Genomic DNA, 25,837 nt, shown 5'->3' with positions numbered 1-25,837 from the left:
TTATAAATAAAAATGTGTAATAAAATTTATTAAAAGTTGTATTAAGAAAATTGTCGTTATAAGTATGTATGTCAATTTTAACTTATCAAAATCTCGATTTGAATATTACTAGAATTGTAAACAACAGTATTTATGATAAAAGATATTATGAAGTGATATTACCGGTAGAAATTTCTAGAAGTTATTTGTGACATTTTATTATTTCGTCCGGCAATGTGCAACTTTCAAAATTTTTTACATCTCTTATCCCGAGTTTGTACGATTTAGAAAAGAGAGACGAGAGTTTATTACATATATATATATATATATATATATATATATATATATATATATATATATATATATATATATATATATATATATATATATACACACACATATATCGACCTGTAATATCGACATGCTTTTCAACCATCGAGATATAAAGATAGAGTACGCGAGCCATATGTAATTGAATGCTATATATGAATAGAAGGAGAACGCTGCATAAAGGCTTCCTCTGTTCTCGTCTTGTGTATTGTACGCTGACGCTGTTCGTTGATCGGTATTACACTTAAATACCTACTGTATGACCGTGCGTAGGTTATTAGACAAGGACGCAAGAGGTCCTTATGCAGCGTTCTCTTTCTATTGCTAGATCTGTTTTTCAGCTCTCTCGCAGTCACGCACTCTATCTTTAATCTCTATGTTTTCAAATATCCGCCATGAATCGTGGATATAGCAAATCTGACAAGCACTTTGCGATACGTATATTATTCAAAAACAATTTATGACCACGATCCAACAATTCCTTCTTGTTTATACTTCTTGGATTTATTAATCATTTGTACGTACGCAACACGATATATTCTTGGTTTATACAACGGAATAAGTAAATGCACATGTTGTCGATTTATTAGAAGAGTGATACAAAAAGATTGGCACAATCATTAGGAAAACAGTTTGAAATAGAATATAATTAATCACTCTGTTATTTAGCAAGAAAACTTTGTTTTTTTACAATGTGATTAATAGTATTGTTTACTACTAGAAGAAGGATTAAAGTCTGATCTTAAACAGTGATGTTGTCCTTGCTAAATAGTATAATGTTATTGGATAATTATTCTATTCTAGTAAACGATATTTATTATTTTTAAATAGTTCGCTTTTAGAGTTAATTTCTTCAAATACTTTGGAAGTTGTGATTTTTTGCACGCGTTACTCTTTTACCAAATCAATCATTTTATATTTATCAAATAAAACTTACAACGTCGCTCTCAACACATGTTCATGCATTTTTAGAAGACAAAATTAAGTTTATTATTTTCATCGGTAGATACTAAATCGTTTCGAAGAATCAGCGATACCATAAAAAGAGAAACGAAACAAAATAAAAAACTAGATACTTTTTAATGAGAAAATAGTCGAAGGAAGAAGGAAAACGGAAATGATCGTAATTTGTAATATCATAAGTAACGTTCACTGATTCTCCATAGATTAATTGTTTTTTATACGGTAACGAAAATCGTCTATTTTTAATTAAGCGAGATTTATCTCGGGTCGATATTGTAGAACGCCTAAAAGTTTCTATAGGTAAATTATCGATCAGCGGGAAATACGATGAAAATGTGATTTCTTGTAGAAACTCTAGTTAATAAGGATCAGTCTTTTTGAAGTTCGAAACATTTGGGCTAAGCTTCTCAATTATTGAAGCAAAAGTTATACTGTAAACCACGTGGAATTCGTGATTTCTTCTGAATCGATCGGATTAACGAGTTCGTCTCGTTACAATAACATCACCAACTTTTTGACGTTAAAAGTGACACAGTGACACTGTACCTCGTTAGCTCGACGATTAGTTCGAATTTTTTAATCGTTTTCACGAACCTAGTTTTTCTTTTAAATAAAGGTGAGTCGTGTGTGTGTTTTTAGTTGGATAGTAGTGCGTCTAAAACGCAAGCAGAAGTGGATGAAATAAACTAATGATTTTTAGAACTACAATGTACAAAGATACAAGTTTGCACAGATAAGCTAACTGTGATGCTTTATAAACTTTTTAAAACGAACGGTTTTTGTCAAATTTTATACGAATTTCAATTTTTATACGTTATATAGTACGGTCTTTTATTCTTTTTAATACTCGACAAGGAAAACTATTTGTTGGCTTTGCAACATAGAATTGTACAGTATTTTTAAAGCATTCTTCTTTTACGATCTACAAACTCAAATACTTGAAGCGCGAACAAAAGAAGTGAAATTTTATCGTTTGTAAATTAAGTTAGATGCAATTCGAAGTTAGTTAGATTTTATCGCTCAGATCTAACGTAGATTAGGACGAAGTTAAATTTACCTCGACCTAGGTCATATCACCATATAGATGATCAGATACCAGATCAGATTGATTTTAATTCCTGAATGTGAAAACTAAGATCCGAAGCCTGCTTTATTTACACCAGGCCAGAAGGTTAGGTTCCAATTACTTGACTATTTATGAAATAAACCAGGAGATACAAAAGAGGCCAATCCCGACGTAATGCTCATGGCAGTTACGGGGTTGGACCTCGTGTAGCTATCCGATATCAGAAAGAGGAGAGGTTTTCAGTGGGTAGAGGCGTTATCATTTTGCCGAGTTCCACGTAATCCAGCGGCCGCACGGGTTGCTGGGCATGCGTAAGTGCATTTTCCCCTCCTCGCGTAGAAAAAAAGAAAAAAGAAAAAAGAAAAAAAGATAGAAAGCTCCGATTACTTGCATTTACACAGTCTCATTTTCCCTTGCGGCATCAGTTTAGCGAGCTAAAATATTTTTGTAGCTTATCGTCGTACGCTCTCGTCATCCCATAAAATTCATTCGTACGTCTAACCTGCGATCACTCGCTCAAAGTTCAATCTCGCAATTCTCAGTTACTTTGTAATAATCGTAACGATAATTAAGCGAGGATGGTTAATCTATTTGAAGTTTCAAGCACCATCACCATCAAGAACAGACTAATTTCGACCCAAGTTCCACTTTCATCATTCGTAATTTCAACGTTTCTACCTAAACCGATATCGCACCCTGGGAAACTTAAACGGTGTTTTGTTCGTTCGTTTCATTCCACAAAGTCATCGAGATCTCCTCTCGTCTAAGCTCTGACCTTCTCAGAGGACTATTTTCCGGGACGGTGCACGTGCTTCTTCCGGCGAGTTTCAAGGACTTTAAGCCGGGGAACCACTTTAACAAACGCCACCATTTCTTCTCAGATTGGCTCGCGTTCGAAAGCTTCACGGTGGCATATCTGGCTGGCCTCGATTTTCTCGAACACTTGTAACAACCGACGTCCTTGTTTTTAATCTCTTTCGAGTCTTCCAGTCTGCCGATGTCCTCGTTGTCCTTCTTATCCACGTTGTTCCGCGTCGACTCCGCGTTAAGATGCTCAGCCAATGGCTGAGCGTTCTGCTTTAGGCTGTTGTGGCCAGAATTGCCGGAACAGTCGGTGCTGTCGTGGATGATTCCGGTGCCGCCTGTTCCCATGTTTCTAGAGCCGATCGCTCGCTGCTGCGATCGTGGCAGACTCGAGTACGATCGTTGTTCCGTGCGAATCGCCAGGCCGGGGATTCTGCAACTCCTTGACAATGTTTCCTGTGAAAACAAGAATGACGCTTGGTAGTCGAGCAGCTTGCGACGGTCGCACAGTGTGGCATTTGAACGAGGACTCGGCACAAAAATAGAAGTCCACGTTCGAGAACCAGGTTCGCAGATCGCGTTCTTACATTCGTCAGGGCAAAGTATCGAGGAGAAGGCGAAATTTGTTCCAGTGGATTTTCTGTCAGCAGGACATTGAGCGGGACTCGGTGTCGATAGGAATATACTGCCGGTCGTAAGTACCAGGGCACGTAACTTGTATCTTTACATTTTCAAATCTCCCACAAATGCGCAAACATTCGCAGTTTCATCGTAAGAAACAAACGATACGAAGGAAGCGATAGAAACCGTGGGAAGCGTGTAATTTATACGAAATATCAATAGGTGTCCTGTTAATTATGGCCGACAGTGGTAGATTAGGTGGAGTTGGTTGTATTAATTTGATTCGTGTAAGTCGATTGATTAACGAGAGTGGTAGGGCGATTAAAGGATATTGTGTGCTACGAATGATCGTAATATAGGAATAATGGGATCGTGTGGGAGTTGGAATGTGTTTCTGATTGCTGGAATTGGAGAATATCGTGGAAGTTGGTGCGCGGGTGGTTGGACGCGTTTTATGTGACATAATTGGAGAAAGTTGCAGTTTACATTATCGAGTTCCGTACTTCTTAATTAATACCGTGGCTCTGAAAGGGAATTCGTTCGTTTAAACTCTACGATTTGGAGAGATCGAAAGAAGCTGAATTATTTACAAACTACGAACTAACCCCTATCGAATACAACCTGGTTTCTTAATCAACCCAGACCGACTAATCCAACAAAGTTTCATCAGATAAAGGAGGATAATTGGATATCAATCAAGTGGACCATTCTACTAGATTAATCCAAACCCAATTTCTAATTACGCGGTACATGCTGTTACACCTAAAGAAGGGTACTGTGACTCACCATGAACGCAACTCGAAATTTGTTCGACATGATATTATATAAAATCGGGTTAATCGTCGTGGACACGTAATAGAGTACGCCAGATATGTAGGTCACCAGGGTATAAAGGAACTCGTCCAACTTGCTGTTCGAGCTCATGTGGTCCTCCGAGTTCGTCCCGTGTGTGGCGACCAGTCGCTGTATGTGAAACGGCGCCCAACAAATAAAAAAGGCTATCACCACGGCAACTGTAACACAATTCCACATTTTATTTATTAGATTTCTTTAAATATACTACGTACGTTCGTAACAGGAGAAAAGAATGTCAAAAGACGAAGATACAAAACGTTCTTATTCTACAGGAAATATTAGGTTCTAAATTGATCGTTCTAACTGGTATCAAGAAAGACCGTTACGGAAGCTATGCGAGATTTATCTGTTATCGGTTTGTTTCTCGTAGGCTATCGTTTTCTCATGGCTCGTCTTTTTATAATCGAGAAGTAAGATTATCCCAATAACCGAGAAGCGAGTTTCGTCTATCTTGCTATCTCGAAACTAGATTTTCCAGTGAAATTAAAAATTAGGTTCCGAACGAGAGGTAGCACGTCCTCTACTACAGGCGCGACCACACGAGTATCCTCCGTTATTCAAACGCCTGTGACAGCGGGTTCGTACAGCTCGCAATGTCCTCGGTGCTGCATCGTTCAGGGGCTGCGTAACTCAAACTCGCGATTATCGAATCTATAATTTCGACTTGTCTCTATTTGCTCAATGCCAGAAAGAAACGGAATTGAGAACTTATTAATATCAACTAGCTTATATTCGGTAATAAAGAATGTTGAAAGATTGATACAATTACTGGCAATCTTGTATGCTACGAGATATACCAATATACCGATACAATGGTAACTGTAACAATAGGAAGTGATAACGCAATGGAAATGGTAACGCACGACATTCGTAACAAGAAAATAAAGGCGCGAGGCCAGTGGTACAAGCCTTTTTATACACTGGCCTTCGCCACAGAGAAGAGAGTAGCCCACGTGCAGACACAATTTCGCCTTTGATGACTGTTGGTATCAGGGGTGGTATCGGGGTTGGCATTCGCACCCCTCGGGCGTCAAATACGGAGCAGCGATGGATAGAAAAATTCGGAGTATTTATATGGTTAGAATAGCAAGAGGTTGGTAGACGAACGTCGTAAATTTCACGTCTGTTTCGTACCTCGCCGATGATTACACATCACCGATAAGTCGTTTGCGATAATTCCTGTGTTCGCCGGAACAGATCGCAGAGGGTGTAAGATTTGCGATTTTTTTGGCAGATCGATATTATCGTAATCCGAGAAACAAAGTTCTAGTTAATTTCACGTTGATCCGGTCCTTAGCCAATGACAGAATCAAAACTTTTTGACTGTAGGATTACGCGAACGAATTTATAAGTTCTAATTATCCTCGCGTTGGGAGTACTCTATTTTTTAGAGCGAAACTCGAGTGTCGTTTGCAAGGGAAAACACCGTAAAAGTTAGGTAGGATTAATGGTGGCTGAGGAGATTGATGAAGTTAATCTTTTAGGTGAGTTGATCTACGTAATTATTAATTAAAAACCAGAACAACTGCCATTGCAGCTAATTTTAAAATATTACATTTATATAATTGAAAGTTTCCTTATATATAATAATCGTTCGTCGGAGAAGAGGAAATCTACGATAGCGTAACAAATTTTTCTTTCGTTGTTGTTCAACCAAACGATCTATTTCTTCTTTCTTTTTTGCGATAAATTGTAATAGGAAACTAATAATTTTACTTTCTAAATAAAATTATATCTTGCAATTGGATCCTTATTGTTATCGTAAATTCTCTAATTACGTACGTGGCTATCGCGTAATTTGTGTAATTTTGTAGTTTGTTTCGCGTTAAACGGACGTATCCAGCAAGATCAAAATGGATTTTGGTGAAACAAAATGGAACAACTACTTTATAGAACGTGGCTCTTTCTCCTTTTAAGAAAATTGATGCAGGATCTCCTAAAATTCAAATCCCAGGATATCGTCCGGCAATATCAGAAATTTTTCATCTCGTTCATCCAGGAGGAGAAAACTTTTCGTCGGAGGAAGTATCACCCAGTTTCCCTCCGTTTCGTTTAAACTGCTTCCTTCCACGGGTGCGATTCGAGTCTTGGTGTGAAAATCCCGGTCATTTTCTCAATTTCAATGGAAACCAGTTTACATAACTCACATAAATTTGCGACGATTTATCATCGACGCAATTTTCTCCTACTTTACGTTCAATCTGTTGCTTTTCGCCTCGGAAGGAGAGGAAAAATGGGGAACAAAATTGGAGAAGAAGATAATCGAAATGTGTCGCGACGTTTTGGTCCAAGCGCGTTATTCTCGACGAGTTCATGCGATTACGAGGCGATATTGCGCGGGCCGCTTTTCAAAGAATATGTAAAGACTGGAATTGATATGCGACTGAGGTCAAGATCAGTCGAGTTATGGCATTTCATAGCATCGTGCCGCTTACGCTCCCTTTGAATAATTCATCCACAAAACTGGATGTACGTTCTGCTCGTTGATTTTGCTTTCTTTCCAGAAGTAAGCTTCCCCGCCCTTTCTTTCTCCTCCAGTCGCACATTTTTTCCATTATTTCATTATTTTGAAGTTTTGTCCCTTCGTTCTTATAGCTCTAAGTTTATTATTCTCGCTTTACGCGTCTGCTATGTATTTCTATTCAGTATTTTATTCATATTCCTTTTACCGAATGTTATTGTAATGTAGGTGTAAAGGTGAACGACTAAGATCAAGCGAAGCGTTAGAGATCAGAAATATCGGTGGAGCGTGTTCGAACTGCGATATTATTCCGAACATCGCTACCGGTAAACGTTGGAAATGGCAGATTTTCTCATTAAGTACTCCTGCATTCGGCTCTATCGTTCTATCGATCCGATTCCATGAGATTTTCAACCAGATTCTGCTTAAAAAAACATCTTCTATAATATAATGTCCATGAAAATGTATAATCTCTTCGTTACTAAAGTTTGTATATACAGTAGAAGAGAGAAGTATAAATCGAACAACTTTAAGCTGTATGAAACGAGCGCATGGAACAATTTTGAAAATTCCTAGCAAAAGCCGAGATAAATTATCCTGAAACTTTGACGTACGTGGTAGAATTGTTGCTTCGAACTTTGAGACGCGTGCCGATATGCAATCTAGTTCTAACTTTTTGCTCATATTCGACGTCTAAACGTACTTGAAGTTATAGATATTATTGTTTCACGATCTCTTAATTACATCGTACAATATTTCAAAGCAAATTCTGTTAAAAAAAATGTCTTCTCCGATAGTATTTTTCTTTTAAAAAATTTCCATTATCAGAGACACGATCGAAGAAAGAATAAATGCAACGTATTGACAGAGAGAAAACGTAAAAGTATCAAATATTATTATTCGTTATATGTTCTATTATTATGTATCGTATAATATCGTTATACCGTCGTTATTAAGAGTTCCCTAACAGCTTACCGCGGAAGCTCGAAGAGGACACGTTTCGCGCATATTCGCAGGATCCCAATACCATTTAGTCGAGGAAGAAGTTTTCCTAAGGTAACGCGCCACAATATCGAAACGAAAGTCAAACACTATCGGCGAAGTTGGATGTGGCGCTCGTCGTAGCTCGTAGCTCAAAGAGCAACGGGATGGATATCCTGTTTGTGAAACGTGAGACGTGACCCGTGTAAATTCTGCCCCTAAATCGGTCCACGCCACGCTTAAAAATTCACCGAGGATGATTCCTCCTGAGACGTTGAGATAAACCGTGTTTTCAGGCTTCTTCCTGTTTCGGGCACACATTTCGTTTGTGATACTTTTCGTGCGGTTTTTCACGAAGATTCGCCTTAAAAGGCTCGGAACAGGTCCAATAGGTTTGCAAGCGAAGTCGGACGAACAATAACGAAACACGTACGAGTCAAATATTATCTGACGTCGATATCTCAACATTTCTAAAAAATACGATTGTGCTGGATTGTAGCGACGGCTGTACAAGTCGATGCAATTTTACTTTTTAATTAACTATTTGAAAATTAATCTTCCATTAATTATTTTCACGATCATTTTCACGATTAGTCAGAAATCGGAATCGCCACTGCAATAAAGTATTCTCATATAATTTACGATATTACTATAAATATATAATACAGTGCTGCTTAAATTAATCGCGGTATAATTTGAAAAAAATCTTTCTTTTCGAGGAAACTATACGTACAGATATTTAGAGACAGGGGGTAAATAAATAAATTTTGTTGAAACGTTGCCCCATAATTTGTTTTACTTCTGCAGATATCGATATGTATCTCACGGGATACCTGTTAACTACCTGAAAGCAATTTTGTTACCAACGATATATAACATTTACTTGTGCTACTGTAATTAAACCGTATCCTGCTGTCAAAAATAAGGAAGTCTTTGGATATTTTGCGCAACAGTGCGTACCATCAAAGATACAACATATTAAATTCTCCCCCTCCGATCGGATCGATAAAACGAGCTTATTAGTCGGCGAAGCTGGCTAATCGAGGATTACTTGTTTTTCTTTTACCAGCCGCTTTTTGCCTCTATTAATTGAACGAAGTTTTTGCGTGATTAAGATAAGAAATTCATGCGTACGCATTTGCGCCTTGTTTATATACGTCTGATAAACGACCATTAACTAACGGAAATGATGACATATGAAAGAAAGAAAAGTAATGAGAGTAAAACGGTCGGGGAACTTCTGCTGCATTGTAATCGATAGGTGGAATAATTAACGTCGAATCGGATGTATCGAGTTCCGTAGAGCAAGCGACCACAAGGAAACAGGAATCGGGAAAAATCGAGGTCGTCGTCATCGATCATCGTAATCGACGAAACGGGACGAGACAAGAAAACGAGTAGTAATACAAACTACTTTTCCGACAAAACGGAAGCGGAAGGAAATCAATTACTCTCGAACGACGATAAATTTTCCTCCTTTGAGAAACGAAGCCGGGAAAGATATAAAGAGAAACGAAATAAAAGATAAACTTGTCATATATGCGCGTAAGCCACGTAGAAGCTAAATTGATTCGCTTCTTCGAGATTAATCATTTATATTCGAGAAATTACGCATCGATCGTGTATTCAAGCGAAGCGAGGTACGTACGGAACCACAATTTCATTCTAGAACCTTGCTCGTTGCAGAATCAGTTCGTCTTAGCGTAAATTGAAATACGTCCACATACGTAGTTTCGAGTAATTTATTCCAAATTTACAGTTTAAAGCAATATTGCTACCCAACGCGACGAATTAAACGAGATAATTTTCAAGATACGCGTAATGCACGAAAATCGGTTTCTCGAACGTTTTTGAATCTCCCGCTACAGTCACCGCAATTAGCCCCCGTTAAGGTAAAACAGGAAATGTCGATATCGGCCATTGTGATATTCACAGGAAAAAAAAAAAAAAAAGAAAAAAACAGATAATAAGACGGAAAGACGGTCTCGGCTTTTTTGCTCGTCTACCTTGCACTCGATGCTTTAAACGCATTTAATGCAACGCAGCTGTGCCTCTGAAAGGAGCATCTGCTACGTTCGACGTCGTTTCCGATTGGATTTCTGCTAATCCTCTGTAAAATGTATGCCTGCAACCCTGAAACAGATATTTAAGTTCGATTCTTTGTTTGCGGACGCTTGAATATCCGCTCTCCTCCGATTAAAGTAATTTGACGATTGTTCGCTGTAAATCGCAAATGGCGTTATTGCACGTAAATAAGATGGGAGAATCGACGATAAAAACGCTTTAAAAAGATCTTGTTCTCGCGAGAATTCAACGTTTCGTAGATCTCAACAAAATTTAATCGACAAAAATTCTTAATTTTGCGAATAATGCTGATACGTTCTAATGAAAATTAATTTTAATATTTAATTTATTAATAATCGATATACAGTGGCTTCGAAAGGTATCACGTACTCTCATTTTCCAACGAAACGCTACTTTATCAGGTTTTATATTTCGCTTTCATAATGCTAAATTTTTATAGCCACGCGAAGGTGCTACCAAGTGACACGAAATTCCATATACTCGTACCGAGTTAATCGGCAGGTAAAACGTGTCAACGCTTTCGGTAGTCATTGTACGTATTACGATCTATTTTCTTTTATTATTTTCTACCACATTGAGAGATATTTAAGAAACGATCGTGGTTATTCAAAAATATATTACCAATTTGTTGGAGCTGCGAAAATCGGCATAGGACTATTTATTATCCTATTCGAATAAAGTCGAAGCGACGTACATAAATCTTCTGTTTAAAACATCAATCTTCTGGATTACTATCAGTTCCACGCTGAATCTCATTCTCCACTTTGGTTTCTTGCTTATCCCTTCCCAAATTTTTCCCTCGATAGTCTCCCTTTATCGTTGCAAACTCAAAACTCGTTCAAATTGGAGATTTCGATAACTATTTAAGAAACACGATCTCTCTTTAAAAGAATCGATCCGGCGAAGTTTCGTCAAAGATTGGACGATAGGATTAGAAACTGTCGATCGGGCGAAACGGCTAATTTCCAGACCGAAGACTGGAGGAACGTTCTTTAAAAATCGTATTGTTGTTCGTTGAATCGAGTATTATATATCGAGCAGTATATATTCGCTTTGTAGATAATAATTAAGAAATAATAAAAATAATTAAGATATAATCGTAGTGATTGGAATTGAAACCAACGATATGATGGACTTGGCTTTGTGAAAAATAATCTAGTGTAATAATAAATGATCTATGACTTGATACAATTACGTGATTTAATTATGTAGATACGAGTTACTCTGCAACATAATTACACAGATTCTGACATTAATTACAACCATGAATTCCAAAACAGCTCAGGTCCATCGAGGAAATCGATCTTTTTTCTTAATTCAGTATCGAATAACGTTCATTAATCCATTGCTAACCTTGTCGATTTATCCCGTGGAATATCGATTATATATTTTTATATCGTATAGTTATATCGTGTTATATTTTGGATATTTTATATATTTTCCCATATTGTGTGCGTTTTGCGAAGTTTCACCACTTTTAAGTTTCACACAAACGCATAAAATCTCATAAAAATCTGCAGTTTATCTGTAGTCCTCTCTTTACTCAAGGCCAAATTTAATTTCACCTATTTTTTCTTTATTTATTCATTGACGTGATCAGAATCCGTGTAAACTCTAAATGTCATAGAAAGCGTGGATTCTCATCTGTCGCACGTATTCTGGTCGAGCAAGTTATTTTTTTTATTGGATTAACGATCGAAATTACCGACTCGCGTTATAATTACAGCAATTAGCAGATATCCAGACATCGAGTTGATACTCGTTCGTTTGTTATTGTCTTTGAATTTGATTGAAATTGTAAAGTCATTCTCTGGCTAGATCGGCCATCATTAAAATATTATGCGACAGATCGAGGATAGCTTACGAAGAGACGTGTAAGTACACTAACTTAGAAAACAAACGTTCAATCGATATTTTTCGTCATTTACAATTACCTTCTATATGCAAATATCGTCCACATTTTTTGCTGTTACGATACTCTGCATAATTTGATTGGTAAAAAAATACGCTTGCCGATATAGAAAATTTTCTAACTATTTTTAAATCAGCTTGTATCATCATCCTTGATCGCACTTTTCTACGTTATTAGTAAGTTACACAGGCTTGTTAATTATCCGCTGCAAAACAGTTGGGAAACATAAAAGTTCTCAAACGATAAAAACATATTGTACAAATTGATTCTTTCTAGGATTATTTCCATTACTTCGAAGAGAAAATTTCAAAGTTATTTTTGTCGTTGTGCGCTATAAAATAATCTTAAGTCGGAGAACAAATATTTTTTACGTTTACCATTATAGTATTTTAATAAATCTACGCAATCTTACCGCCTATTTGTTACAAAACGATTCTATCGTTGCATCTCCTATCAAAACCCCAAAGTCGAGAAAGAAAGGACACATTGTGCATGTTCGTGATCTAGTTGATCTCTGATAGAGCTTCTGCAGATTTAGTTTCCTCTGTCAGCTAAACCTATCGCTAAACGTAATCTTGCCACGCATACTGTAAAATAATTTTAACGCAACAACATTAACAAAATGTAATCTGTTGAAATTGTAATATCACAGGGTAAACTAAGCATATTGTCGTTGACTGCAGCAGTACTTTACGAATAAGAAGATTTCATGCTACAGGGTGCAAGAGAACTTCGGGAGCTGTACATTTAAAAACAATGAAAATATATTATTATTATATACCATCTTTATAGAAGATACTCAAAATGACCGGCTATGCTCTGAATGGATCCTGGCGTTTACCCAGTTTATTGGAAAGCCTATTCTATTCTGAACCTTAGTATTCGACGCTTCCAACATAGTTTGCTCTGTTCGCAAAGTTCGCTATACTTTATAAACGAAAACAAAAATGTTCTGTTACACGCTTTATACTTTCGACTTGCTTTTACACCAGGAATTGTCCCATTTCCCAACTATTTTCCTTGCGAGGGTAAGAATTGTTTTGGTCGAACCGTCTTACAGCTACTATCACTTGCACTCGGTAGATTTGATTGCACACATTCACGACGATAAATACGTATCTTATTGTTGTTCATTTTAAAGTAATCGTAGCATTGCGACTGTTATTGAAGTTCCAAAATTAAAGGCAATGAATCAGCCTGTATACCGCGATGGCTGAGTCGAATCCTCGATCAAACTTTCCTACGTCTATATAGCATCGCTTCCATTAGCTGAACCTACATAGCCTTATTACCGTGGCCATTATTAAGCCGTAAAAGCGAAAAAAGGTAGTTCGTACATAGACGAGCATGCAGTTTCTAGCAGAACTCAGATCACCAGCCGCTATTCTCGTCACGTTCATCGATTCTCCCGAGCCTATCGTCGTGTCCACGATAAACCAGCTCTGTTAATGAATTCACAGGCCGCGACCGGATCATTCGACAGGTACAAGGTTTAATCGTCGTGATATTGCACTGACACATGGTGCATCGTAATATCGCGTTCAGTATTTGCGCAATCGAACATGGATATGACAGTATTTAAAGGTTAAGTAATACCTAACGCTGTTCTATCTTTTCTCTGCTATTTTTTTTTCTTTGCCCCCTTTTGTAATTTTTCTAAAAGAAGCAACTTTTATGCGAAGCTTCTTTTATTGGCAATTTGGCTTTTCATTAGTTCAAAGATCAAATAAAACCTTAAAATTGCTCTATTTTTTCAGAGAAGGTACTTTTATGCAGCTTCCTTTATTAATCCGAGCAAGTTGTATCGGTATATCGATCGATAGCCATTCAAACGTCGGAGTAAAGATAGGAGGGAACGTTTTTCAGTTGCCTTTTATTAAAATTATAATTTTACGCAAAGCTGCGGATAATGCCGCTTCTTCGCTACGTACGATTGCCATTTTTTTTCGGATAAAAGGAAAAGACTCAGAGATATCGTTATGTAAAGACGTCGTAGGCATAGTTTGTAGACAGATACGTAGTTCCTTTGTCAAGTGGCTTTGTCAAGTGTTATTTTAAAGAAGGTGAGTTTGGGGCTCGCGAGGTTCTTCCGTTTCGTTTTCGATATTCGGGAAAAAACTATTGTCATTTTTTACCGCAAGTAAAATAGTCCTCCTTTTTCGCTGTCGTTTTATTCCATATTAAAAATACAGTTTGTGTAACTCTATAAAAGAAAGAAAGTTTCAACTTTGAATGGAAACACGATTTTTGTAGATACGCCAGTATTCCAATTAACCGATTCGTCTTTCTTAAATTTTAATTTCGTTATACAAGTTCCTGTTAACGAACGACGGGGTTCACAGGTTAAGTAGGTAAGTAATTCATCGTATTTGCACAATACTTAATCATTTTGGCAACCAGTCTTTTTGCAAAAAAAAAAAAAAAAAAAAGAAAAAACATACGAACAGGACAAGACCATTCAAGCGACTTTTCTATTATTTTATGGAACATTCGAAAAAATGGAAAATTTCGAGATGTTTTACATCTGCGAAAAATCGTGCACGTTTGAGTATTATATTTGTCTTTTTCCGCGATGGTATTTTTCAATTAATTTCGCTATTACGAAAGGTTCATCGAAATAAAAGTTTCAACTTGAACTTGAACCGTAAGATGTTCGTGAAACGTTCGTGTTTCACGGATTGTATTATTACGACTCATTGCAAGCGTGCAACAAAGACTCTACAGCTGAATTATGAATTCGTCCCGGAAGTTTACCTACAGAAATAATGCGAATTCTGCGTTTCGTGTGCTGCCGATGTCGTATATGACGTACAATTATAAATTATAAACTCGCTCAATTATAAACTCACGATTCCGATTCTGATTTCTCATCGGCCTGGCAAACTACGAATATTAACCAGCCTGTTACGAGATGGAAGTCGATGAGAAAATTCTCGATCAAACTTTCCCATTTAATACGTTTCCATCGAACGTTGCTTTATCGAAATTTCCAATCGAAATTTTCGTTTTATAGTATTTCCACTTCGAATATCTCGTTATGAGACAGTCGAGTATTTTACAGTTTGAGATTTGGAAAGATTCTTACAATACTTTTATTTCTGAGTAATTTTAACAATTCTTTCGTTTGTTACATTTTGTACGTACATTTATGTTTAATTTATATACATATCTTGCATAGTAATCTCCATTTCAATTTATATATTAACTTATATGTTAATTTGTATATTTGTATATTCGTATATTCATGTATATACTAATTTATATTTATATTGGACGATGCTTTTGTCAGTTTTATTTGCATATACTCTTTTAGTTTAACCTTTTATGTATAAAACAGCAACTTGTTTAGTTATCCATATTTCGTTTCTCTCTTTACTTCATCGATTTAATATTCGATGAAAAATACAAAAAGATAAAGACACGTAAGTGTGGAAGAAAAGGGTGTACAGTTCGCCCGCGAATTATATTCGACCGATCGGCGCGCATTTTGCCTACGATTATAACATGATATTATTGATAATTCTAATTTATATTTATTAATTTTAATTTAATTTATGTTTACATTTTAATTTATGTTACATTTATACTTGGCGTATGTAATTTTAATCTCGGCTAAATTTATACCATTAAATAAAAGATTCGTTCCTTGAAATTCTCAAAGAAACGGTAATTCATTTTCGTGTGCGTGCATAAAATCATTCTCTTTTATTCGAAAACAGATATCAAGGAATCGACATTCCAAGATGATACCCCTTCTATTTTTATAGTATAGACAGAAAGAAACTGCAGATCGGATTTAGCAACGAGACTAAAAATAATTGTTATTATCTCATATGTATATAGATCGCTATTTTAAACGCGTTCGATCGAAGGATAGGATGATTCGTATTCAAATTGGAGAATCTGTCATACGAGATAAATGTTCCTCGTGATTTATTCCAAGAATCGAAACGTATATATGTAATTATCTGCGTTTATACAAGTTATTTTTCCAATAACCGTTCAACTGTATCGATCGGTGAATGTTTCCATGAAGCGATCGTTTAACTCTAGAAGTAAAAAATTGGTAAAAAATTTACAATGAAGCAATGTCTCGGATTTTTTGTCGATATCGTCATTAATGCTGGAACCATCGATCAATCTTTAAAAAAGAATGTATGTAGATACGTAGATTATACGTAAGCGATTAAAATTAAAACGATATGTCTAATGATACGATAACTCTAGTTTGTCTCGATGATTGCCGATAGCGATTTTATTCAATTTATCAATTCGTTTGTATATTTTTATTAGTTTATTTTGCAAAAAAAAATGTCAACCCATAGAACGATCCTTGCTTCTTTATTAATATTACCGAGCTATAGTTCCATTTTTAGGCTCGTAATTATTTCGCAGAGAATTTCCAAGTTACTGGACGTGCGATCCGAAAGGTATCTCGTAATTCGAGATTATCGAGATTCTCGAGACTTTTGGAATTTTTTAAAAATTACATAGACCGGAATACGGAGCAAAGGTATTTCAGATATAATATTTCCTAATAAAATATTATATCTATCGCGTATTTCGCTATTACTTTGCTCCATATTCCGGCCTAAATAATTGTATAAGTCTCGAGAATCCCGAAATTCTCGGGAGTCCCGACACTTTCGAATTACGAGATACTTTTGGGAGCCCGACCCGACCCCGAGAGAAACTAAATCTCGAGAGATATTTTCACATTCTCGCACAAACCCACATATTAATTATACTTGTCACTGTTAATTATGCCATTAAAAAACACGGCGAAACAACGACAAGGAATAAAATACACTCGACGGAAATAGACCTAGCCCTTTTCAAAAATTAAAATCTCCAAACTAAATTTACTTGCTTTTAGGTTATCGTGGGTTGGTAGATTTCTTCGTAACTTCACTCAACTCTTGTTACAGTTACGTATTATCCATTTTTATGTTACTATTTATTTAGTACTTGATCCTCGTTGTTTGGCATTTATTTTTATCGCACTATTTACTTGACATTTCATTTCCATCATATCGTTTCTCTTTAAATGTAACGTAATGCAGAGAATGTTAAAAATTGAAAGTTGATTATTCAAAAACTGTTTTCAGTATACGAGCATAGGTATATTTTATGACGACACGAGCTCTAGTATCGTTAAAATGTCGGAGGATTGGTCCAGAAGGCCTTTGTATCATCACAGTGCTGACGTAAATCGGTTAAAATGGATATCAGTGGGAACAGTTGGCGATTTATGAAGTTGTTATTGGTGCTTTCGATGCACCTGGACTCTTTTACCATAAAGAAGAACAAATTCGCGAAATTGCCAATGTCGACAGTCGGTGACAGCGTATTTAGAGATTTAATATTCCTCCTTTGTTCTTTAAAAATTGCCCCGACGCTCGTACCGAATGAATAACAAACAAAGTAATTTCTGGAATTCTCCTTTTCTGGCGATATTTCACGAAAATAGTGGTAACTGGCTGGCGTTTTTAAGATTCAAGGCAAATTTTCGACATTGATCCTTTTCTCCATGCAAAGGAATTCTCTTTCTTCGAGTTTTGAACGATTTCGATCCTTGTAATTTGTATCCTTCGCGAGTATTTGACATTAACCGAGTCGATGGATCGAGCTCTTAATACTTACACCCTTACGCCCACAACTATCCGGACACTGATGTATTTGCCAACTTTACATAATTACCTCGCGTCACTTTCTTTTATGGGGTTACTACGTCGTTTTACGATCTCGATGTTATCTTTGGAAAGTATTAAGCAATATTTATTAACAAATAACATTGATCAAGTTGTCACAAAGATGAATCGGTACGTCTGCGTTGCTCTGTTTTAACGTTTATCGATCTTAGATGATTCATATCCCTCCAAAGGACAGAGATACCAAACTTTATAGGAAGCGTGAAAGAAGCGTGTACGTCTTCTCACACCTATCGTTTATAATAATTTGATGATAATTTTGTAATAATTTGATCGTAGGACAACGTAGTAGATCCATAAAAGAAACTGAAGCAAAGCAATTCTACAGCGTCCGGATACTTATGGATGGGAGATTAAACCGCTTACAAGCGAGCAGATCTTAACGATTCAAAATTTAATAAAGACATTTCGACATTAGTAGCCTACTAATTTGGGAACTTCAAGGTAATAGCTTTTCCCATTCAAAGTTCAATGCTCCATCGAGTTCGGCACTTCAAAATTTAATGGGTCGTGAAATGTAGGGGAGACCCAACGAAAACTGGATATATGGGTGAAACCAGGAGCTGCTATTATTTCTAAAACGATTTGAAATTTTCCGCGTCAATACAGTCGGTTTTGCTTGTCATTTGGCTTGATGTCTAAATAAAATACAAGCGCGTTACACGTGTGCCTTCTAACGTTACGATACTTTCCGTACTTGCCGGTTCTCCGATATAATTTCCAACGAATTTTAAGCTTTGCAATTATTGAAATCGTTCAGGCAACTACCTTTCGCTATGAATTATACTATTTGTCGTGTATTAAAATATGAACATGTAAATGGCGTTTTTTCAATTTGCCATGGTGCTACCGATAACTCGTAATATTTATAAAATTGTATATCGGGATGGAACCTGGTATATACGCGAGTTATGTTCATGCTACAAACGCATCAACATTCTTACGTTAACGTTAAGATTATTTCAAGATCTAACAAAGCGTTTTAGTATCATAAGTGTCTTAAATCGTTTGAGAAATTCTCAACTTACAAAATTTCATCGATCGAATCTTCGAAATTCACTTACGAATCCATTCCATTCGTCATTTCCTTTTCCTTCTGAAGTTTCGAGTGAAACTAAACTGACGATCAATGGGAGATATTTCAGTTCCTAAATGAATAACGATTCCTACGACTGATCGTGATTGATACTTTCAACCCTCTCAATCGAATCGAGCATCGTTCCTCCACGATCGATCTAATCCTTGATCGAAAGAACATCCTAATATATCAAAACGTTTACCAGAGTATCTTTTCGTTAATGAGGTTTTTCGGATTTCTAATCTCACGGACGTCTCACGGTAGAAATTCTCGTTTCTATATTTTTTCGAAACGTAACGAAAACTCTGTGGGTGACTGTTGTCTGTGGGTGACGGTTCGAATAACAAGGAATAGCGAATATTAGGTCGTTTAGCGAAGATCGAACACGGTTCCGCTATTTTTCTTATAACGTAATGTTTCTTGTAATGTGGAAAACTGTTGATTATAAGATACGAATTTTATTATCGTTATAAAGAGACAAAGGATGTTTCCGACGTTTCGAACGTTTTCATTCGATAAAATTTTATTTTTAAACGAGATACGCTTCGTTCGTGTTATTTCTTTTCCGCCTCACGAAATATCTCTCGCGTTATTTGGTTTTACCCTTATGCTCCGAATTACGATATTTTTCGATACATTACGCCGTTTATATTCGATTAAGTGCATACCAATCATTACGAGTTAAAGTGTTTATAATTACCGCAAATTGCTGCAATTTAGATCGTAGATCGTAGAGCAAGATATATATTAACAAATTATTTCTTGGAATCATGTATTTTCATACCCGCACGTGAAGGTGTCATTTTGTTCTAAAAATAAATTCCAATTAAAACAAGAATCAGCTACAAGTAAAATGGAAGACATCGAAGTTAAAAATCACTTAACATTGACTTTTTACATTTAACGTTGAATTTATCCAAATATTAAAGGTAGATATTATTTCACGCTGAATTATGGAATTTGGAAGCTGGCGACGACGAAGGAATTATTGAATTTGAAAACTGAAAATAACGGAGAATGACATTTTTAAGAAAAATGATAATTTCATTATCGACAGAGGTTCCATTTCTTTATTTATTTATCCCTTTTATAGGTCTGAAACTCCCGTTCCTGAAAAAGCGCTGATTCGAGTTAAGTGCTACTACCTTTCGATCTAAATCAGACAACCCTTCAGCAAAAGATGTTTCCTTCCCTTTTTCCTGGTTGCACGATCGTTTCCTTGGAGAAAGGATCGAACTCCAGGTCGTCTGCTATCCTTCAGTTCCCCTTTTTAAACAACTCACTGGTTGACACCTGATAGTCGATAGGTTTGACTCTTTCTATAGTGGACAATAATAGGGATGGCTTCCGAATCAAGCTTTTCCTGTTGATCCTTTCTTGATTTTAAGAGAATGAGCATATATAAAATGTTTTCTTTCGTTGTTTAACGATCGGTGCTTCCTTTGATAACAAGTGGATGAATTATAAGATCTGAGAATTTAATTAAATGGTAAAATTGATCCAAGATTTAAGAAAAATAATCTTGCGGTTTGGACAAGGAGCTATTCATTATGCTTTCTTTTTTTTTTAACAAAATTGTTACCTCGATGGTTATCATTTTATGTTCTTTGAACTTATTTATGTGCATTCGGGAAACGTATTTTAGTGAATTAAAATACGACGATGCTGCGAAAACATTTAATCTACCAATGACCAGATCTTAGAAGATTAATTACCATTACTTAGAGTGGCGAGAATTAGCAATTCTTATTACATAGTAATGTAATTACTTCCTGAATAATATAATCAATTTTTCAATATTTGGATACATTCCGAGATCTACTCCAGTAAACTTTTATATTATACATTTGTATAATATTTTACTCGTTCGTTTGCTTCTCAATAATGTATCAATAATCCCCCCCCCCCCAGAAAATTATACGCATATAGTTTTAAGATCAATGTTCGAAACATTCGCAGAAACCCATTTCTTGAATTCCTGTTTATAAATCGACATTTTACATCGATATTAATATCAACGATATTATACAAAAGTTGATGTTTTCCTTATATATTTATACCAATATCATCCCTATCGACTTTAGAAAAGAAAGAAGATATCTCATTTCATCGAGTATATTTTCTTTTCGTTTTTTCCTTTTTATTCTATATCAATCTCATCCTCACCTATATTTCCCACTTACTTCGTTTCTCTGTTTTCACAATCAGTTGACTTCGTAAAAAGATCCACGTTTTCTTTACCACATTTTTCGCTTCGTTTTAACGATCGCTTAAAAAATGTCATATCAAACATACCGACGTAAAACTGGCAAGAATTACTGAAAAATGAAACTCACCAAGCATCTTCAGCACTCTCCTCGACGATTTTCCAGGATGATGCCTACAGCTTCCACTCTCGCCGCTGCCTCTGCTTCTCTTCATCATATTCGACTTCTTCAGTTTCACTCCAATCAACGCGTACAGCACCGTAATGAGAACCATCGGGATCACGAAGAAGAGGAACGTGGAAAATTCGAACGAATTCGCGATCAGAACTTTCTTCACGGTACACATCACCATCTTTGGATTGCTGTAATGGTGGACAATTCCGATTTGCAACGCCAGTAGCAATGCGAACAACAGACTTATTAACCAAATTATAAGAATCTGCTTCAGCACTCTCGTCAGCTTTGATATGGTTTGCGACAAGAACGGATGACAAATAGCCAAATATCTTTCGATGGTGAACGCTGTAATGGTCAGCACCGAAGCGTTCGTGGAGGTTTCCGCTGCCAGGCCACGAAGAACGCAGAAAACTTCACCGAATATGTACGGATACTTGAACCAGACCATATAGATCTCTGCTGGGAGACCAGAGACTAACAGCAACAGGTCTGACACCGCCAGGCTGAATAGATAATAGTTGGTGGCTGTGTGCATCGACTTGTTGCGTGCGATCACGATGCACGTGCTGATGTTTCCGATTGTACCGGTTATGAAGATCGACAGATAAATTATGGTCACTGGTATTACGATATATAAAGAGTCTCTGAGAGGCAGAACGATGTTTGTGGTGTTGGTGAAAGCGGTGAAGTTTTGGAGATAGGTTTGGAGAGCGGAGGAAATGACTTTGGGAGCCAAGGTAGTTGTAGGATCCATGATGAAGGCTGGTCATTCCACGCGAATCGTTGGTGTGTTTTTGATAGAAGTACGTGGGTTGGTACTGATTGGTTTTCTTTGGTTCAGAAACTTGATTCCATCGTTTTCACTGGCAGATTTAGAGATTTGTTATTAATGGAAATAAAATCGAGTGTAATTTAGTTTGCTTGTGGTTCAGAGAACCGATTGCATCATTTTCGATATATCGTGCAATTCCTATTAAATCGTAATTTTAAAACTCTTTCGTTAGAAACGGTAGTGAAGATCGGTTTGGATTTGTTTGAAGAGCTGGTTGCGTCGTTTTCAGTTGATCGTGAAATAAATCGAGAGTTGTCAGAGTTTTTGTATCGCTAATAGAATTTGAAGTTTTGATGGAAGAATGGAAATGATTCGTTCGAACTAAGTTGGAGATTGGTTAGTTGTTTTTCTTGAATGGAGTGGTCTCTCGGGTAAACTTACTCGTGTGATTTACTTTGCTGGGTCCTCGGAGCACGTTGAACTTGATTTAAGGGAGATTAAGCTTCAAAATACGTAGTCGTGGCTCGTGGATAATTATTTGCAACTTCTCATTTTTATTTTTAAGCGTTCAATTTCCTTTAATCTGGAAGCCTAATTTACGATCTGTTTAAGGTATGGTCTATTTAGATATTTATTTTTAATACGAAGTTCCTTGAGTTATTAAACGACACATCAAATTCCTCTCAGGCACTCGAACTTAATTCCAAACATTCGAGCTCCTAATTATCATTGATAGAATCATTGTCGATCACTAGATGTTGAAACTCCTCTTTCTGCTGAAAGCACTTCCACTGTCAATCTCATTTTTCTAACTTCCGGAACGTTTGTTACACGAAACTTCTTAGTCTTCCTTAACTTCCAAACTTCCACTTCTGCTTGAATAAGATAGTTTCACAAATATTTTCCGTTTTCTTCAATTTGTTGTCTTCCTCGACTTTGGCGATATTTTCCTGCTAAGCTAGAGCAGCTATTTCTTTAATTGTCGGTTCTCAAGCTTCTTTGGACTTGCTTTTACCGTTCTTCTTTTAGGAAATTTCAAAAGAATCCATAGGAAACAGTCGCGCGATGTTATCTCGATCGTTCCAACGTCCTCGACTTTTTAAATTCTTTCCCTGCTGAACCAAAGCAGTTTTACCATCAGCTTCCCGTTTTCAAGTCTTTCAGCTCACTGATTTTCTAATTTCCATTAAGAAATTTTAGGGAAATCCATAATAATAAAATAAAATAAATCTTGTCCTCTAAAGCAAAGGGTCGGATTCCTTGCAGAAACTTTGTAAAAATTCGCAGAAGACAGGTGAATAATATTTATTTCAGGTATATTGATCTTCAGTCCCCAACTTCCTTAAATCTTCAACTTCTCAGCTTCCTTAAAGAAAGTAATGAAAATCCACAGAAAAAAAAAAGGAAAAGAAAAAACAGCATAATAATATTACTTTAGAATTGTAATCATTTCCTCGACTTCCTCGATTGCGAAACTTTTTCCCCTCTAAACCAAGGCTCTTGCACCCCCGACCTTCAATTTCCAACTTCTTTAAACTTTCTAATTCGCAGCCATCTTAAAAAGTTTTTGGGAGAATCCGCAGAAAGCAGTATAATAATTTCTTGGTCTTCCTCGTCCTCGTTACCGTTTTCTCCTCTGAAAACCAAATCACTCGGACCGGTGATCTTCAGCTTCCAACCTCTTCGAACTTCCAACTATCCAACGTTTTCTTCTTTCGTAAGCGAAGCAGTCGCGCTCTTGACCTTCAACTTCCGACTTCTTCGAACCTTCAACACTGCAACTATGCGAAAGAAATTTTGAAGAGATCCACAGAACCAGTTGAATATTGGCGCGGCTGTGTTTCGAGCTCGAGTAAAACGTGGCACTTTGAATGTTTCGCGGAAAACGGCGAACTGACACGGACGCCGCGCGAATCACGACTGCGTTAGCCCTCGTCGCGGCGCGTGACACCGAGCACCGGCGCTTCTGCGCACCTCCGATCGGCGGAAGCGTCCTCGTGGCTTCCTTCGTTCCTCTTTCCGCGTCCTGATCGTTTCACGTTCTTCTCTTTTGTCCGATTATTCACCCCTTCCTCCAAAATACTCTGCCATTATTCTTCGTCTCCGACCGAAGCAGGAATTTCATGCTTCTTCACGTCCGTTTCTTTTCAACTTCTACTTTTCTTCTTTAACATTCGGCTGAATATATTTGTTGGATAAATTGATTTGTGTACGGGATGGGGATTTAAGAGGGCATCCACGAGTTTGGAACGAACGAGCAAGTTTGAAAAAATATTTGGGAAAGGGACGAGGGAGAGAGAGAGAGAGAGAGAGAGAGAGAGAGAGTTGATCGCGTCGTTTTCTGTTTCTCTCTCTCTGTTCGAGTGTGTTTCAAATGGCACCAACGAATAAATTAGAAAATGTTAGTCCTCTCGTGTGGTACAAGTTTACACGTGATACGTAATATGAGCTAATCGATAATGGTAATATAATTAAATCGAATAATATATTAAATGGTATTATTTTGTGATTGAATTAATCAGCAGCTCGATAAAGCACGATACCGTGTAGACTTATGCGTGTATTGTTTAATTTATATCAAGTAATATACAGGACACTCCCAATTTGAATGGTAAAATCTCGTGAGCGTGTAGAAGGCCGATAAAATAAGAGAAGAAAATCATTTTGAGAATCGCTCGTTTTTGCTTCATTTTGCAGAAAGTCGCAAAAAGAGAAGCAGGAAGGTTTTCGTTTCTACGCTTATTTATTTGTATTTATTTGTCCGTATTATCGTCTATTTAATAGATGAAGATACTGTTCAAAATGCTGGTCTCTTGCAGCAACACAAGCATTACATCTAACAATGATCGCTCTAATTGCAGTCAGACATTGTTCTGATGATATTTGATGTACTGCAGCTACGTCTCGGTCTCATCTCCGTTAAATAAATGATAACACGAATAAGTGGGAAAAAAAATAGTTCAATACTCCGGGAGTAACGAGATAAGCGAGAAATTCGGAGAAGCAAAACAAGAAAAAAGCTTTTTTTAAAGTTTAGCAAACATCGATCGATGTTTCGGCTCTTAAATCGAGCCAACTAATCCAGTGGATTAAACGTTGCTTGTGTAACGTTTCTATTTTCGGCGTGATCCATTCGAGGGTGCAACGATTCTCGAAATCATCGAATTGCTTGGTTTTCGGAGACTGTCACGTTAAGTACCCCAATGCTAAAGTTGTAGGCTTCCTTAAGTTTCATTAACTCCTGACTGATCTGTTCCATCGATACTGTTGAAAATGACAACGTGAGTTCGTGCTCGTCATCCATATGCAGATGCGTTAGTTATAAGAAATAGTAACTAGAAGATAATCCTATTTACGATCGATAGATTTAATCGATAGGCTTAAGATGTTTTTTTGTTTTTATCCCTAGTTTTTGTAAGCGCGTGGCAATAAACGTTTTTACCTCCGAGTATAGAAATAACAACAGATACTTCGTTCGATATTTTTCTGTTTATATACCAAAAATTTTTCTTCTCACGATCGCAGCAGGTGTGACAGTCGTTTTCTTTATAATATGATGTAATATTGTTGTGCGATTTAAAAATAAATCCTCCGCTAAATTGCTCAGGGATTCTATAAATAATTCTAAAGTTCCACAAAATATTTATAATCTTCAGAAAATGAAATGAATCAAACGAATTTTTGACAATTCCCGTTTTTCAAATTCTTCAAGATCGAAATAAAATTCGAGGCGAATGTGCTTGGCAATGGTCTTCCGAGAAGCTCGAAAGATCTTTTAAAATTGAGATAAAATTCACGGCACGAAAGTTGCTTAGGAATCATCCTCCAAAAATTT

The 25,837-nt window shown here is 36.7% G+C and overlaps 2 protein-coding genes across 2 annotated transcripts in view; one reads left to right on the top strand and one right to left on the bottom strand.

The window, feature by feature from the left end:
* The window catches only part of LOC126874099 (zinc finger protein 724-like), a 111,787-nt gene that overhangs the window by 85,486 nt on the left and 464 nt on the right, over positions 1 to 25,837 (top strand). The gene's annotated exons all lie outside the window — the stretch shown is intronic.
* LOC126874115 (pyrokinin-1 receptor-like) lies at positions 359 to 24,526 on the bottom strand. The gene is made up of 3 exons (XM_050635779.1): positions 21,183 to 24,526; positions 4,550 to 4,776; positions 359 to 3,598 (listed from the first exon to the last, which is right to left on the bottom strand). The coding sequence occupies exons 1-3, from the start codon at positions 21,982 to 21,984 to the stop codon at positions 3,044 to 3,046; spliced, it is 1,584 nt and encodes a 527-aa protein (XP_050491736.1). The 5' UTR covers positions 21,985 to 24,526; the 3' UTR covers positions 359 to 3,043.

This window comes from Bombus huntii, chromosome 15 (assembly GCF_024542735.1).
Source record: "Bombus huntii isolate Logan2020A chromosome 15, iyBomHunt1.1, whole genome shotgun sequence".
Classification (NCBI taxonomy): Eukaryota; Metazoa; Arthropoda; class Insecta; order Hymenoptera; family Apidae; genus Bombus; species Bombus huntii.
This window is presented reverse-complemented; position numbering and strand designations above follow the sequence as displayed.